We start from the raw sequence: 18521 nt of genomic DNA on the forward strand, positions 1-18521 counted from the left end.
GAAAGAAGATGGCCTAAGTCAGTTGCTTTCTCTCCAGGTGTTGTAGGCCTAACCATATGGCGTTGGGCATCATTAAAGAGGGCATGCTCGTTCTCTGCACGTGGAAGCTGTAATGGCATCAGGGTATCCAAACTGTTGGTTGGATAAAGGTGACCTCTTCCTGTGGAATGAGACCTGCTTGGGGATGTGAAGATGGGGTTCAGGGATGGCCTTCTTAAAGGCCCCGCCCATAGGCCTCGGGAAGGGCGTGGCCCCGGGATGTTCTTCATGGAAACCCGGTGGACAGCAGTCACTTCCAGGGAAATGCATGGCCAATGCCCAGCTTCCCTCCCAGCTGGCCCAGGGGCAAGCACACTTAGCCTGCCTTCTGACAAGACCCATGTGCTGTTGCATACAATCTACAAGTCAAAGGGGGGGAAGATAAAAGCGTTTGTCCCCCCCAAGAACTCTCACTAAAGCCTGCAGATATTTCCCCAAATGCACACAAAACAGTGTCAGTGGAGTGAATAACGAAACTGCCAGAAAAGTCTGCAGATTAAAAAAGAAAATGTAGCATCATCTTGAAATACTAGCATTTAGATACAGGAATGAAAAGTCAAACTTGGTTTCTGCCAAGTTCTCACCTACTGACAAAACTAGGTCTGAGTTTCTCAGTCACGATCCAGTGATTCTTTTTTTTTTTTTTTAAGATTTACTTTATTTATTGTATATGAGTGCTTTATCTGCAGAAGAGGGCATCAGATCACATTAGAGATGGTTGTGAGCCACCATGTGGTTGCTGGGAATTGAACTCAGGACCTCTGGAAGAGCAGGCGGTGCTCTTAACCACTGAGCCATCTCTCCAGCCCCGATCCAGTGATTCTTGCCCCTCCCCCCTGCACCACCCCCCCACCCCCCACCCCTCACCCCCCACCCCCCCCTCAGACAGGCTTTCTCCACTGCTTACACCAGCTGGATTTATTGGGGGGGGGGGTTCATAGATTTATGTCCTGTTTCCTTGGAGAACATTTGTAGAAACAGTTAGGTTGTATACACAGAGTATACCCTTCAGTGGGGGTCACACAGTCCTCAGGCCTGTTGGGGAGGCCCAAGGAAAGTGGAGATAAAAAACACATAATAGGCAAGGCATGTGAAAGGCTGCTCACGACTCTTACTTGTCTTAGATAAGTAGTTGAATACGATTAATGGACTGCGCAGAAGAGATTATAGGTTGGCCTGTATTTACCCAAAAGCCTGAAGTTTAAAGTGTCCCAGAATCCCAAACTATTTGAGGAATGACATCATGCCCTGAGATAATTTGCAGTTAAAATGCACAGAATTATTCGCTATGTAAGGGCTGGGCGGATGGACCTTCAGAAGAGAGTTTATTTCACAGACATAAGGACCTGAGTTCAATCCCAAGAACCTAGAAAAAAAAAGTGTCAACGCTGGCGGTGTGCACGTGCAATCCTGAAGCTGGGGCATGGAAGGCAGGAAAACCCCCAGGGACTTTCTGGCGGCGAGCCAGTCCAGCATAATTGGACCGCTCCTGGCCAATGAGAGTTTCTATCTCAAATGAGATGGACAACACTCCTGAGGATGAGACCCATGGTTGCACTCCCCAGCACAGACACAGACATACAGACATGTGCTCATATACACACGCATGCAAAAGCAATAAAAACAAAGCATAAGGAGAATTTTATGTTTAGTCTTGGGTTCCACTGCCGAGATAACATAGTTTATGGAAATATTTTTGTGCTGGTTCATGTTTTGTCAGCTTGGCACAATTAGGGTAATCAGGAGAGAGGAATGTCAGTTGAGGAACTGTCTCCTTCAGATTGGCCTTTCAGCAAATCTGTAGAGCCTTTTCTTGACTACTGATTGATATGGGAGAGCCTTGCCCACTGTGGGCGGTGCCATCCTTAGGCAGGGTGGCCCTGGATTGTATAATTAAGCAAGTGAGCAAGTCATAAAGTCTCAGTAAAAGTGCTCCTGTGTGGGCTCTGCTCCGGTTCCTGCCTCCAGATTCCACCTTGGCATCCCCAATAGTGACTATAGCCTGTAAGCCAAGCGAGGCCTTTCCTTCCCGAGTTGTGTTTGTCCGTGACAGTTTATGAATATGAAGCAATAAAAAGCAAACTAGGATGCCATTTAAATCTGGAATTGGGGGCGTGGTTTAAAAGGTTTCAGATGAGGGTGCCTGCATCGTCAAATGCACAGCACCACAGCGTCATTTTCATTCACGGTTGAAAGAGAATTGATTATATGTCTAACCTGGGGACACAAATTAGAGCAGTCCTGAGTTTCTTTAATTGCCTACTTTCATCAGCCACATTGGATTAGTCTTCCCGTCTTACAAGTGTCTGTGTTCAGAATTTCATGATTAGAAGGAGAACACATTTGTGATGACACTTGATAAGTTGGTGTGTATTTCCTGTGTGTTTCTCTTTATCCTTTGAGAGGAAGTGTTTCAGAGATGGGCTATCAGCGAGCCTTCTGCTACTCACAAAGGACACATTGCCTCCCCTTTATTAGGTTAGGAGTCAGAGAGATAATTGGGGGCAGGATGAAATCCAGGAAGACACTAAAAGGGAAGTGGCACGTTTCAGATGTCTCTCCAAAGGCTTGCCTGGTGACTGAGTGTTAACCGGCTTGGTCTTGTTACCCCTCTTGAGCCTACTGGTCTTCCTCTTGCTGGGAAGAGCGATGTGAGAGGAAAGAACAGAGAGGTCTTGCCGTGTTCTTGTCAATGTCGATTACAAGTGTCTATTTATGGCTGCCTTGTTGTTTCTTTACCCCATGTTGACAGCGCAGCGTAGAAGATGACCCTGACTTCCAGCGCGGGGGACCTCATCGAGACATGACCCCACAGAAAAGTACTCGATACCAATTAGTGACTAAGATGTAAAGTCAGTATCTCTGGCCTAATTCCTTGATGGCATCACCAATAGACGACTAAACTCGCTGACCACCACAGGCTCTGATTGAGATGACTGGCTTTCGTTGTCCTAATATAACTGGGTGGCCTTATCCTGTTGCTGAGAATCTGATAGGGATATTAAATCTACAATAGCTGATTTTAATATCAAAAACTTCTTGAACTAAGCATTTCATAATTTGGATTTGAAAACATTTAGATTATTCTCATATATATATATATATATATATATATATATGTATATATATATATATATATTGATGTTGCATGGGATGAGACTAAAGTCTAGATGAAATTTATTTATAATGTACATTACACCCATAGGCCATAGGAAACTTTATGGAGTATGTTTATGTACCCTAATTTTTTTTTTACCATGATGCACTGTTTGAGATGAGATATATGGAATTCTCCGTTTGCAGCGTTTTAAAATTTATTTATTTAATCACTTTACAGCCTGATCCCAGCCCCTCGCTCCTCTCCTCCCAGGCTCCTCTCTCCTCTTCCTATTCCTCCTCTCTCCTTATTCTCACAGAAGGGGAGGGGCCCCCAAGGGGTACCAACCTACTCTGGCACCTCAGGCTGCAGCAGAACTAAATGTATCCTCTCCCGTTGAGCAACTTGGCTAGGGGAAAGGGATGCGAAGGCAGGCAACAGTCAGAGACAGCCCCTACTCCCATTGTTAGGTATTAGCACGTGCCGACCAGGCTGCATATCTGCTATAGGGGGTCTAGGTCCAGCCCGCGCATGCTCTCTGGTTATTGGTTCCATCTCTGTGAACTGCCCTGGGCTCTCTACACTCAGGATAATTCAAATAAGTTTGCGTAAGAGGACTTCTCAGCCAGCATCCCTTTCCTGATGTTGTCTACTCATGAAGGACTTGATTTACAGGTGCCAGTGTGGGAACTAGGGAGTCAAGCCCGTGAATAGTTGATGTACTGAGAGGCATAATTTAATTTAGTGAAGTAAATAAATGTTGACGTTTTAAGAATTGGGTTAAAAAAAAAAAAAGAAGAATTGAGTTCAAGGCAGCCACGCTCTGTTAATGTTTTAGGGGAAGCAAAGATATCTCTTACGTTGCAGGTGACTGCCCTGGTCATTAATTTTAAATTTTATATTTTATTATTTTACTTGTACATGTACACTGTTTGTGTGAGTACATGTTTACGTGTGCATGCAGCTGTATGCACACACATAGAGAACAGAGGTTGGCATCAGGTGTCTTCTGTCATTCTTCATGTGATTTTTAAGACAGGGTCACTAGCTGAGCCCGTGGCCTATGCAGCTGCAGGTTCTTGACATCATTAACAGTGTCAAGTATGGGTTCCATCTGATGGAGCATGCTTTAATCCAGTCCAGAAGGCGACTGGTCACCCTCGTAGCCTTTGTGCCACTGTTGGGTCATACAGGCCGGTCACTGTTGTAGGTGTCAGTTTGTAGCTGGATGGTATTGATGATTTCCTTCCTCAGGTATCATGCAGAGTAACTTGTAGCACCATGCACACTAACCAGTAGGGGGAATGTCTAGTTGGTCACCATGCACACTAACCGGTAGGGGAATGTCTAGTTGGTCACCATGCACGCTAACCAGTAGGAGGAACGTCTAGTTGGTCACCATGCACACTAACCAGTAGGGGGAATGTCTAGTTGGTTACCATACACACTAACCAGTAGGGGGAATGTCTAGTTGGTCACCATGCACACTAACCAGTAGGGGAATGTCTAGTTGGTCACCATGCACACTAACCGGTAGGGGAACGTCTAGTTGGTCACCATGCACACTAACCAGTAGGGGAATGTCTAGTTGGTCACCATGCACACTAACCAGTAGGGCCAATGTCTAGTTAGTCACCACCTTGATCTCTCCATGTTTGATGACAAAGTAAGAGGTGTCCTCAGAAGTAGGGTCGTAGTGTCAGATTGTGAGGGTAACCAGTAACCTTAACAATAGCTTTTGAGGTTTGGGGAGGAGTCTGCGGACCCCTTTGGTCAGTGACTGAATAAGATGTAACCCAATTCTTGCACTGCAGGTTTTACTTGGTGTCATAAGATGCCTAGTTGGATGCAATGTCCCCTCCATTATTGGATGGCTACATTTACATTCCTTTCATACATGTACGTATCTTAGAAAGCTTCTACAGTAGTGGTTTTCTACATGGTTTTTCAAATGCCTGTAAAGTTAGGTACCTCGTCCCACACTCCCTCCTTTACTCTGCCCCTTCGTCCCCCTCTGCATTTAACCTCCCCATCTATTTCCCCGTTATCTTTTTAAAATACTACGTACTATTTCTCCTTTCTTGGAAAGTTTCCCCTGCCCCTTGTTCCCTTACTAGCTACCTAAATTTCATGGCTGTTCTAATTGAAACACACATATCTAAAGCTTAAAGGTAGAGAAAACATACAGTATTTGGGTTTTTTTCGGGGAGGGGGGAATCGAACCATTTACCTGAAAACTTTATAATTTTCTTAACAACCAAATGACATTCCAGTGTGTGAGTGTACCACATTTTATTACCCATTCATCAGCTGATGGACACCTAGGCCGGTTCTAAGTTCTGCCTCTTATGAGCAGCCCTGCGCGTGAGTGGGCAAGTGTCCCTGTAGAGAGATGTCCAGTTCCTCAGGCAGATGCCCAAGGTCTGTCTAGTTGGATCTTGTTGTAGAACAGCTTTTAGTGCTTTTTTTCTTAACCTCTACACTGTTTTCCATTTTGTTAGTTGTCCTTTTTAATAACAGTAAAAGTGAAGTCATGTAGGTTTTGCCAAGTATATGATTTAAAAAAAAATCAGCAAGATTTCACTTATTTCTCCAGTGATATAGTACTTTCAAAGGTCCCTAAAAATGAATGTTAAACCACGGTTGCATTCCTGGCGTAAATACTTTAATTCTGAGACTATAGCATTTATGAAATAGAAAATAGATAAGAATCATTCTTCCTAAGAGCCTTTGGAATACTTCAGTCATCTAGCTAGAAGCTCTTATGTAAAGGTGATTTTTATGTTACTTGTTGCTTCTGGGCTCTAAGTCCAAGCTCTTATTTCATAAGTCAGTATTTTCCCAAAATAGTTCCAATTTCATGTGTTTTTATTAACTCGTGTTATAAGTTCATTGTATTTATCCTTTTTATCCTATTTATCCATTTTAGCCTTAGGTAATTTTTAGTTCATACTTTTATTTCCTCCCAAGAGTTTTTTGTTTGTTTGTTTGTTTGTTTGTTTATTTTTTGGTTGGTAGTATCTTTAATCTGTTAGGAAAATGGGGGAGGGGCGTGGGTTGCAGATCTTCTAGCCCACGTTCCTGGAATGTCTTATTCTGATGCTCCGCTGTACCCTGCCTGTCCTCATTCTGCCGTGTACCCCCAACGCCGCCATCTGCCCCTCAGTTGCTTCCAGTGCCGCTTTTTTTTACCTCCTCCCACCATTGCCCTCTATGTCCTGTCGCTTTGCTTGCCCAATTCTGAGTGTCTCAATGCTGGTGGGGACACTAGCATTTCAGAGCCAGAGCCAGGTGGGAACAGCGGGGCAGGGGTGCTGGGGTGAACAGAGCAGGGTGGGACCAGTGGGGCAGGGGTGCTGGGGTGAGCAGAGCAGGGTGGGAACAGCGGGGCAGGGGTGCTGGGGTGAGCAGAGCAGGGTGGGAACAGCGGGGCAGGGGTGCTGGGGTGAGCAGAGCAGGTAAGGGAGGCTAAAGAGCAGAGATGAAACTGGATATCCAGCTTAAAACAGAGGGAGCAGAGTGCAGTCCTTCCATGACAGCATGGCGGGATCAGTGGAGAGAAACAGAATTGAGAAAGGACAAGTCACAAGTCACCCTGTGCTCAAGGGTCAGGCCTGGCACTTAATCCTAGAGATGGAGCCTCCCACAGAGTTGTCAACTTCCTGCTGCTAACTTAGATCTCCAGGCGTTGTTTTCTTGGTGTCTACAGAATACCTAATTTCTTTGTCTCAGGTTTTCTATAAATGAAAAAAAAAATTGTAAGATTTGTTTAAAAATAGTCCTGTAGAAATATTTAGGTATGTGTGTGGGATAACCGATTTCTAAATGCTTAAAGACTTTTGAGGATTTGCTGACAAAGCCGTTGTGCCCTGCATTGTTTATGAATGAAAGTTTTCCTGAAATGTGTCTGATGCAGAGTTCAACCATTTTCAAAATGTGTCCTGTGTGCAGCTCATCTCCTCTGCCATGAAATGCCATTTCACCCTGGCTTGATGGAGCCCTTTTCCCCTTAAGCCTTGCTGCTTCCAGCGCACTGTGCTCAGCATGGTAATTAGGGACATGATGCTCCTGGCTGTGGCTTGAGCTCTGCCTTCCCAGAACTTCACTCCTCACGTTTCCCTGGCAGGGCGTGCAGCATGCTTGAGTGGTAGGCTTTGGGGAAAGCATGTAACAACCACAGCTGTGGAAGAAGAGCCGGCCAGGGATGCTAGCTTTTAATTGAAGTTTAGTTGGAGTTTCAATGAGGTGAGACTGTTGTGACGGATTTCAAAATGTAGTGATAGAAAAGTGGGGGTGGGGGGGTCATCAAAGTCAGGGTAAATAATGGAGCAACAGCTCAGCGACTCAGCATGAGATAACAGCCACAAGCCCTCAACAACAACAACAACAAAAACCCAAGTAATTAATATTTATATTGTGTAACCTCCTCCTGGAGATGTTAAATTGCATGCACGTTTCAGCCTTACTCGTACATACAGAAAGTTATCAGAGTGCAAATAGAACCAGAGCACCCAGCTACAGCACAGATCAAACTTGAGGAAGAGCCCCATAGGCAGGAAGCTCCCCAGCCCCCTCATGTATACTTGGAAAAGACAAGGTTCCTGGTGGCACTGAGAGGACGGATAGCAGGCTACCAAGAAGAGACTTGATACCCTATGAGCATATACAGGGGGAGGAGGTCCCCCTCAGTCACAGTCATAGGGAAGTTACATCTAAACACAATTTAGATGTAATATGAATAAATTAATAAAATATATTTTAAAAAGAGACGAGGTAGAATTCTGTGCTCCCAATTTTGAGGAGACATGCCCTTCCCCATTCATTTTGTTAGTTAAGAAGGACAATGATACGGCTCTCTTTCTTTTTTCCCTTTTCCCTTCCCCTTCCGCTGTGTGTGATGCAGAGGCTAGTGGACTGAGAGGCTGTGACACAGTGTTGAATAAAGATGAAGAAACTCACCAGAATGTTCCAGAATCTTTTCTCTCCCCCCACCCCCTCCGCTTGGAATGTGAATGTCAACTCGACCAGAGACAGCCCCAAGGGTTGAGCACAGGGAGTTGCTGAAATAGAAAAGTCACTAAGGCACCACTAAAAACGTGTGCGGCTCCTGCCGTGGCTACCATTGCTGCCATAGTGATTTCGGATAGAGCCCCTTATTTGCCCATCTGATAAAGTCACCATTTTTTGTTTGAAAGAGCTCCTAGGTGCCTTCTGAATCAGACTTCCTTCAATGTTGTGCCCCATGGAGCCACCCTAGTGCCTAGAGAGCCAGACCAATATGGCGGCTCTTCCTGAGTCTCCAGGGGAATTGTTGCCAAGACGACCCAGGGCATCCCTCTGCCAGATTTACTCAGGCTCTGAGTCAAGAATTGAGACCTCCTGAGATGGCTACAGGAAGTCGGGGTCCTGGTCTCGCTTTGTGTTTTCTCTTGATGGTCCACTGTCTGTCTGTCTGTGTACCTGGCCATCAGGTTTGCACTTTCACCAAGGTGACCCCATGTCATAAACCTGTGCACTCCGCCACAGTGCATCTGATCCACGTTCCTCTTCTTTGCCCTCACTAGAGTGAAGTAGCCGAAACCCGTAGGATAGTAGGGAACATCATTGGAAGAGCAGCTTGTCCGCTGCACACAGCACATCAAGGGAAAATAAAGTTTTTATTTTCAAAGGAGGCATAACTTTTAATTCTCTTTTTTTAAATTAAGATCTAATTGCATCATTCCCACTTTTCTACCTCGAATCCCTTCCTTGCTCCCCTTTGCTCTCTCTCCCTCTCTGTCACATTCATGGCCTCTAAAACTTTAGTTGTTACACACACACACGCGCACACACACACACACACACTTACTTCTAAATATATAAATACAGCCTGCTCAGTCCATATAACGAATCTGTTGGGTGTATGTTCTCAGGGCTGACCATCGGTGTTGGGTAGCCACTTGTGGCTTCTTCCCTGCTCTCAGCCATCCTTGGTGGCCTGCAGCTCTCAGCCTAGGGTTGAGGCCCCATGAGATTCCTCTTCCACGTTCAGATGTCCAGCACTGCTGTCCTTATCCGGGGCTTGCGTAGGTCGCTGTGTTGACCAGTCTTCATAGATGTAATGTCTCCGAAATTTGTAGCAAATAAAATCTCACAGGCAACTTCCTGTTCCTCTGACTCTTACACTGTGTCTGCACCCAGAGGAGGTCTCCTTAGGGGCTCATCTTAAAGTGTGATTTGAAGCATTATAGTAAGTTGTTCTACCTGGGTAATAGGAGGTCACACTTTTTTTCTTATAATTGTTTCTAAGGCAGAAAACAGGAAGTACAACATGCATGTTGTATACAGTACATAGAGTGTGTAGCATCAGCTGACATGCATGTTGTACACAGCCCATACAGTGTGGTGCATCAGCTGACAAGCATGTTGTACACAGTACATACAGTGTGTGGCATCAGCTGACAAGCATGTTGTACACAGCACATACAGTGTAGAGCATCAGCTGACATGCGTGTTGTACACAGCACAGCACAGTTCAGAATGACACAGAGCCTTTGCGCGTGTGTTCTAAATGGAGGGACAGTTTGGAGTATTGAAGTTGTGGCGAGGCTAGGATGAGGAAAGGCAAACTACTGAGAAGGCCAGGGCCAAGTATAGCCACCTTGAGGAAACTATGCATGAGCTATGACTCAGAGGATACATTGGAATTAGCTGGAAAACTACAGAGGGCACAGAGGGCCTGCCTGGAGGAAAGGGAGTCGTGAAGAGAAGGCACAGGGTTTGATTAACAGCACAAAAATGTCGCCTTCTTGTACGGCGCACTGTGCTGTGGTTGGCACCCTTGAGTTACAGGCCCCGCAGAATGGCTTCCCCGGGACCACAGGCAGCACACCCAACAGTAGATGCTCATGCCTTTATGTTCCCATAAAACCACATCCGTCCTCTACTCTCAGCCGTGTAGCCAGCAGTGACTAAACAGTGTCTGTGGAGCTTAACACACTCTCCAGTCAGCCGTGCCCTGAGCCCCCCACACCTCAGAGCTGCCTACCGTGCAAGGCAGCATGGATGGCATCAGAACAGGTGGCTCTGGTGGGCTCTGACGCCAGCGTGTTTGGCAATGCCCAGAGGATTTAGTCTTCGCCTCATCCCGCCGCTCACTGTAGCATTTGAGAACTGTGATCTAGACTCTATTTAAGCTGTGGTAACCACGTACCCATCTGGCCCATGGCACGTGTTTCATGGGTAGACTGTATCCACGTAGTGGCAAAGCCAGTGGTTTCCACACTTGGATGAAGCCCAACACGGATGGACCTCAGAATTGTGGAACTTTTTCTGTGTTCCTAGAAACTTCCCCACTTCAGTTAACATAGTGGGAGAGCTCTGGGCCAAGTCTATGGGCACACAGACGTATGTGGCTCTGCAGACCTGGAAAGGGGAAATGGCTACAAGAACTAACCAATGAGAGCTGGCCATCAGGGGATGCCCCTCATCAGCACTGCCTGCCTTAAGCATGCCCTTAGGCCAACATTGCTTTCTTCTCCCTATTAATTTGAAAATTAGGTTGTCATCCTGTCTTTGTGATCATAATTCCATTCAATCAAGCCTAATTTGTTTTTCCTTTGCTTTCAGGAGAGTAGATCTGGAGAAAGCAACAGCTGTGTTGAAGAAATAATTCGGGTAAGGATACTCTTTAAAATATTATCAATGTGTTGATTTGCCAAAAGACGGAAGTCCTATGGCCACATCATCAAAGGGATCTGTCATGGTTTGCTATTCGATGTTCATCTGTTCTGATGATGGCCATACAAGTCACCAAAGTGACACTTGATGAAGTGGCCCTGCTTTTCAGCACCCTGGGAGCTCACCCAGTGCTTTAGGGGCACAGTGGGATGACAGTATTAAAGTAAATCAGGGGCTGGAGAAATGGCTCAGCAGTTAAGACCACTGACTGCTCTTCCAGAGGTCATGAGTTCAATTCCCAGCAACCACATGATGGCTCGCAACCATCTATAATGAGATCTGGTGCCCTCTTCTGGCATGCAGTACGTGCAGGCATAATTCTGTATACATAATAAACAAATAAATATTAAAGTAAATCAGCTAGAAGACCAAGAAAACGGATGTTGGGTGAAAAATACAGAGGACTCCCATCAGCGTGCGCCGTTTCTCCCCAGAGCATCCTTTAAGATGCTACATTCTGAGTCAGGCGGGAGCTGCCTCGTGATTGTTCTTCTAAAGTTAATTAGAATGAGAAGCTCTGACAGAGCCAATGCTGGAGTTTGACACATATTTCTGTGCTGCGTTGCAGGTTATAAATTTCTCTGGTGCTCTATCTACCTGTCCTTCCCTCTGCCTTCCCTCTCCTTGCCAATTTCACACACAGATGGACAAGTTGGGCTCGTGCACTGTGCTACTGTTTTCCTGAGTATTCCAACTTGTAATCCAGAAGTCATCATCAACCCACAGTTTTCTTCACTCGCATCTTTTCAGGGAAATAACCTAAAAATTAACAGTTCTCAGAAAACTGATATCACACTGGGCAAAACACCAAAATAAACTACAGCAGATGGTCTGGTCATCCCCTGTAAAGAGGAAAACATTAATGTTTTTCTACCTTCTGAATACCCCGCATGTTTTTATATGAATTATCAACACATTAAAGTATTATTATATAATTACTTGGACTAAAACTTTTACCTTTATAAGTTGTTCTCCAAAACAAAAAAAGTGAGCAACTCCAAACTTATTTTTCTTCCTGAAAAGTATTGTTTCACAAATCTTTTTAAATTCACAGTTACAAGTTGGTCAGAATAGCTAAAGTTAGTTTTTTTAAATTCATAATGATTTTTTTTCCTTCTGAAGACCACTGTGATCAAAGTGTGAAGGTTCAGTTTGACCTTTAATTATGTTGAGTCCATATTTTATTTAAGAAAATCTATTTTCTATTTTGTTTCAGATTAAACAGTAGATAGTGTATGATGCTGATAAAGTTTTCCTTGCCTACTCTTTCAGCATTCTCTTATGTTGGGGCTAAATGCTCCAATTTTATGCCACTTTCCTTTGATTGGTTGTGGTGTCTCTGCTTGTGTGCCCCCTCTCTCTTCCTGTAATTAGACGACGTGCCTCCTTAGACTGTCTTTTATCCATTCTGAAGAAATTTGTCATTCGCATTCCTTCTCCTTGCTCTCCTGACAGGGTCTCCCTGGCTGGCCTGGAACCCACAGTTCTGCCCCCTCAGCCCAGCCTCAGGGACTACAGGGGTCTCTCCTCCACCCTGCTCAACTCTGGCCTTTTTGCTCTTACCTGTAGACAGAGATTGAAATTGAAATAAAGAGTTGAATAATTTATACATCAAAAGTTATACTTTAAGGAAATTGAAATTCATTTAAGTAGAGCAGATTCCTTTCAGTCCAGTTTAAAGCTTTCACTCTTTATAAAGACAACAAATAAGAGCCTCCTACCCTGGTCTACCCGACTCCTGCCTCCCGACAAAACTGACTCAGAGCCTCCTACTTGGTGCTGTCTCTGCCTCAGCTCAGCCCCCCTCCCGTCAGGTGTGGTACAAAGAGAAAGGCTGGAGCCGTGGAGTAGATGGGTTGTGTCCACGTAGGAGGCTGGAGTTTCCACGTGAGTACTAGCTAGGCCTGGTGCGGAGACTGCGAGAGGAGAGAGTGACCTGTCTGAGCTTACAATCCCTGGGGAGTGCAGTACTAGAGAAAGTGGTGTCAGTCATTCAGCGGGGTTGTCTACACCAACCTCACATCCCTCAGGGGTAGTTAGTAGGCTGGCAAAGGAGGAGTGGCCTGAGGATGTGCTATGTCCCCGGGGTCCCTGGGGGTTTTTCTTTGCTGTCCCTTGCCTCACTCAGGTAGTGAGCCCTACTTCATCTTTCCCTCTCTCCTGAAATGGACCATCTCCCCCCAGACATGAGCCCAGGGCTCCTTTTGATTAGCAGCCCCAGATACTTACTGTGTATCTGTCCCTCCCAAAGCCTGGCCCCGTTTAAAGTCAGTGAGCGAGCGAGCGAGTGAGTGAGTGAGTGAGTGAAAGGATCCGAGGGGGAAGCCCAGGGCCTCTGACGTGATTGCTGTGAGTCACGGTGTGGTCAGTGGTTCTCTCAATGACTGGCTTCCATGCAAAGCCTGTGTTGAGCCCAGTTTTCCTCATGTTTTTGCTCTGTGACTCATCGGGGAAGCGGGATGTGGCCAGGGTCATCAGGGGTACTTGTTTGAAGCCATGGTGTTTAAGGGGTGATGCTCTCATCAGGGAAGCAGAGAGCCCTGAAAATGTCTTGTAATGATCATGGTTTGGGTTCTCATGCCCTTTCTGTGTGAAAAGGCAACTTGGAAAACAGCAGTGGCTAAATAGACGTGGCCTCTTGCCTTTGAGGAAACTGTCTGCCTACCGCAAACGTAAATGCTAATGTTTAGAGGTCCGGTTAGGAGGTATGTAGCACCAGCTGTGACAGGCTCTCTGGGATTTATGTGACCCTGACATATGCTGGATGACCTTTCCTATGATTCAGGCTGGTCTCACTGAGGAAGTGACGGCTAGGCAGAAGAGAAACAGGACACTGACTGAGGAATGATGAGGGCCCCAAACAAAGGAACCTGCCGTCTGTCAGGGCCCCACGGGGACAAGGTAGACATAGTGACTAGAGAGCAAGTGAGCGGAGATAGGAGGAGCAGGATAGTGCTGGCCTCCCAGGCATGTTCAGGTCCTATGGAGGGGAGCCAGGAGGTTGGTGCAGAGGGTGACACAGTCACATTGTCAATTTCAGTTCCCTATTCTGACAGCCATGGAAGATGATGTGACAAGATAAGAAAGGGTGGACGCCATTGAAAGCACGTAGAGCAGAGATGTCATGGAGGTTCAGTCGCAAATGCGAGCGGCAGCAGCAGCAGCAGTGTTTAGGGTCACCGCTGCCTCAGGGAGAGAGGGGAGTAGGAACCTATTTACAGGCATGCAGAGTTGAAAAGCATTTGAGGCAACTAAGGAACAGAGAGGAGCACGTAGGTGAGTGTAGCTCACAGCAGACAACTGAGCTAATTGGTAACAACACCACAGATACGCAGCCCAGGAAGGTCCACCTGCACGCAGAAGGGAAAAGACAAGTGGACACATGGCAGTGAAAGGCTTAGGGTGATAGGGCGTCAGGGTGCGGTCTCAGCGGACTGAAGGAAGGAAGCTGGGGCAGTCTGCTCTAACACGGGTTCCCATTTCCACATGCCGGCGGCGACGTCAGAGTGCTGGCCCCGTGTGTCCACACGTTAAACTCGCTCAGGTTTATGGTCCACCCTGCCAACTGCGTCTTTAACTTCTGCTTCTTCTTGCTTCTTTCATTTTTGCCGAGGTGACTGTTTTCAAATCACTTGAATAGTACAATGCATTCTAAAAAGTATAATTACTTTTTATTCTTACTCAGAGAATTTTAACCCTGGGACCCAATAAATCTGTGGATAATTACAGAATGCTCTTATCCATGAGTGAAATTATCACGGAGTTCTGTGGAGACGGGCCATAAGGGCTCCAGGCCCTCATGGCTGACAGATGCTCATAGCAGCCAGTTCTGCAAGTCGTCGTATTTTCACCTCGGTGTAATACCGTGGTGCCTTTCATAGCATCGTCCATTGACATATAGTGGCATTAACACCCGTTCAGCCGATAAAAGCCATTTACAACACAAGGAAAGAGTGCAGGGCTGGGATCCAGGTTACACAGGTGTTATGCAGGAAGGTCTTAGGCTACACTCCACTGAGGGGCCCCCAATCCTCCAACAAAGTGCTCTGACTCACAATAACAACGGAGGAGCCAGTGCTGGGGGTTCTGTTTGAATTTAGAGACCATCTGAAGGTAGCATCTGAACAGATTCCCTCCTTGGCAATTATGCTTTCTGACTAATTTAATTCCAGTGTGAGGTGTCCATTGTAGGTATTTGCCCAGGGTTAATACTACTTTTATGAAAGGGGTAAGAGGTGCTTGTTTAAATTCTAGAGATCCATTTCTTTACATTATAATGGAACAGCCTTCAGGAAAGAACAGGGAAGCCATTTTTTTCTCCTTAATTTCCCCCAAAACTGAAAATCGCGGCCACATAGCATCTCTGGAGAGGTTTGTGCGTGGTAAGCAGTGTCATATGGCTTGCACATCGTCCCAGCCTGTCACATGGCCAGGCTCTGGGTGGTGGGACAAGAGAGGCCTTGTGTTCAAATATCTCCATGCTCCTTGCCCTAGATGAAAACATATTAGCTCCTCTGTGCTGCCGGACCACGGGAAACAAAGAGATGACTTGTTGTCAGTGCAGCGCCTGGGTCACTTGCTTCTTCTGCAGACCAGAGGCGGCTTTCTATAAAAGTTTGTACTGTTCCTTTTATAATTTTTCTCATTTAGATTTGTTTCCAAATCTAAAGATTTCATTCACAACAAATTGAAGCCCACCAATGACAAAATCAACCCAGCGAGGACTGTCAAGGAATAACATTAATATATCCCATTACTTATTATAGAAAAATAAGCCTGACGTTACTATGGAGAGTTCACTAAGCAGAACCTATCAGCTGACCCAGGAGCAAATCAGGCCATTTCAGAGTGTTACGTTTTATGTTTTCTTCTTGCCTTTGGCCATCTGAATGTTAAGACAGAAACTGCACATGTTTACATTTTATTTTACATGTATAGATAAATTCTTAACATAAAATAACAAATCACTGTTAGTCTATTAGGTAGAAGCCAGGAGCCCTGTGTAAAGGATTACGCTCCTCCCTGCCGAGGGTGTCCAGGTGACTGGTTACAGGACCATCCTGCCACAGTCTACATGCTACACCACGGTTTTAAAGGAGTTCAGCCTTGATAGAAGGGGTGGGTCTGACCCCCATAGGCTTTGAGGTGACAGCCGCAGGAACACGGAAGCACAGAAGCTCCTTCTGAGAACATGCTGCCTCAGCTCTCAGTGGTCTCCTTTCTGGCCCACAGCTAGGAATCTCGCAGTCACTTGCAGGACAGTAGAGTTAGGTAGATAACCCAGAAACTGTCAGCAGTGAGTTTTTAGTTTGTGTCCTAGCAGGGAAAGGCACCTCAGCCAGTCCGTGAGGATTTGTCAGCAGTTGTAGTGATAGCGTATGGTTTTCATGACGTACTTTGGGAATTTCAGTACTGCAGGGATGGCAGCGGCGGCAAAAGTATTCCATTTGTATTTGTGTCTCGTATATGGGAGGCAGACAATACCTGCAAAAGCAGTCAGTGCGCCCAGTGCCCTGGGTACCCGCTGCACACAGCAGAGGCTCAGTGGGGGAGAGGAGGCAAGTAGAGGCACGCTCCTTTCAGAATCAGCACTCCTTGATGGGTACCCTGCCCAGCCCAACCCCGCCACGGCAGAGCCAGAGGGTAAGGGCTAGAGTGAGGCTGCAAGATGGCAGTGTCCCCGGCCTCCTCTGCCCAGTCCGTGTGACCGCACGCTCAGCCATGACCTATTCAGACAGTGGTGTCTTCACTGGTTTACCTTCTCTATGTTTAAGCGAGCGGCTTCTGGAAAAGACGTGCATTTAAATGTGAGTCATGTGGAACAAAAAGTGAGCAGTCTTATCTGTCCCCACAACTGAGATTTCCTGATGCAGAGTTTTCTTTATGGGGGCAGAAAATATTAAATAAGCATGCACAATCACAGTAGTAGGCAGTCATACTTTAAAATGTTCAAGTCACCCTAAAAGACATCGCTTATTTTTATTTCATATTTTTGAACTGACAGGTTAAAAATAGTGTGTGCTTTAAGGGAACTAGATCCTGGTGTTCTCTCATATAAGGTGACACATGATATATTTCAAAAAAGTTAGAGAATTCCAAATGTCTTTCACAACAGAGCAATGACAGACATTTAAAGGGGCGGTATACCTGTATTGATTTGTACATTATGCAATGTTTGCACAAAATTGTGTTTTACTTCTAGAGAACCCAGGGCCGTGCATCTGCCAGCCACGTTGTGTGCTACCCAAATGCAGTCCTACCCCACAGTTTGTTACCAGCGTGGTTTTTACTTGAGTGCTCTTCGCTGGTACAGTTTTTAAGGTGCTAGGACTGAAGCCCAGGGCAAATGCTAGGCAAGTGTTGTACCACTCAGCAGCATCCTTAGTTCCTATTGCCATTTTTCCTTATGATTTCTATATTTAATAAAGAACATGAATATGTTTAAGAACTATATATGTCCATCAGACCTTGAAAAATTATAACAGGAGCTAGAGAGATGGCTCAAAATGGTCAACAGCAGCATTCAGCGCTGTCCCGGAGAACCTCAGTGCAATTCTCAGCACCCACCTGGCAACTCACAACCAACTGCACCTCCAGTCCCAAGGGATCAGATGCCCTCTCCTGGTCTCCATGGGTACCAGGCACACACCTGGTGCACAGACTACACCCAGGTAAAGCACTCATGTACATAATAAACAAACAAACAATAAAAGTTTCCTAAGCTTCCAACAGAGAAAATTATCTCTAGAGTTAATGTGTCACTGAAAAGGTTTAGGGTCCCAACAAAGAAGCATCTAGACATAAGAATGTGTGTCAGCTAAAGTGACGTCAGTGCTTAAAATATGAAGACAGATAAGGTCACACTTGCTTGCAGAGGTGTCTAGATGTGTCTGTGTGTGAACAAACTGAGTGTCAGACATCCCCAGCACAAAGAGCCTCCATCTGTGGCCCACTTCATCTCTGCCTGGCATTTCCAGTTCTCACTCTGACCTAGAAACCCTGTCAAGCAGATGGCCCTTGCAAATAGATCTTCAAGTACAAGTCACCAAGCACTGTCCTGGTACCATTCCTGCCCAGATCCCCTAAGATCACTGTGTTCCTTATCCCAAGCATCGCTGCCTGTGTTCCTGTGCAGACTGTGTAGCCATAGGTGACTGTCATCTCAGACAGCTCCTGAGGCTAGCTGGACCAGCATGCATGCTTGATCCGTATCCCCACAGCCCTTTGCTGCCCCGGGTTACTTCAGGTCTGTGGTTGGAGCGGTGGCATGGCCAGCAGTTAGCAATGCAGGCCGCATGGCGGGCCTTATGCCGTGCAGCAGGAGGTGGGGCCCCTGGCTTGTGCTGGACCTGCCTCCCAGAGTAGAGTTTCAGAGGCCTTACTGTGCACTCTTCCTTGAAGTAACTCTCAACTAGAACTCACTGTCAGCATGATAGTCACACACAGAGCGTCTGGTGGCCTTACCTTGTCCTCAGTATTTTCTCAACCTTTATCTTCTATTCCCAGAGGCTCTATTTTGGGACAAGGGTGTTTGGGATATAACCCAGGGACCTACACAGGCTAAATAGCCATCTACCACTGACTTTAGCCCCAAGGAAGCTCTTTAGAAAGACTCTTCTGATCTCCCCCTCAGGGAATTCGTGTCACCCCATTCACTCTGAATGTC

General features: G+C 46.1%; 1 protein-coding gene across 7 annotated transcripts in view; it reads left to right on the forward strand.

The window, feature by feature from the left end:
• AFF3 (ALF transcription elongation factor 3) overlaps nt 1-18521 on the forward strand; it is a 476201-nt gene that overhangs the window by 230996 nt on the left and 226684 nt on the right. For all 7 annotated transcript variants that reach the window (XM_084754113.1, XM_084754109.1, XM_084754108.1 and 4 more), the window contains one exon: nt 10745-10792. In XM_084754113.1, the coding sequence (XP_084610239.1) occupies nt 10745-10792 (48 nt within the window). The remainder of the gene's footprint in view (nt 1-10744; nt 10793-18521) is intronic.

This window comes from Acomys minous, assembly GCF_964271855.1.
Source record: "Acomys minous genome assembly, chromosome: 13".
NCBI classification, from domain to species: domain Eukaryota; kingdom Metazoa; phylum Chordata; class Mammalia; order Rodentia; family Muridae; genus Acomys; species Acomys minous.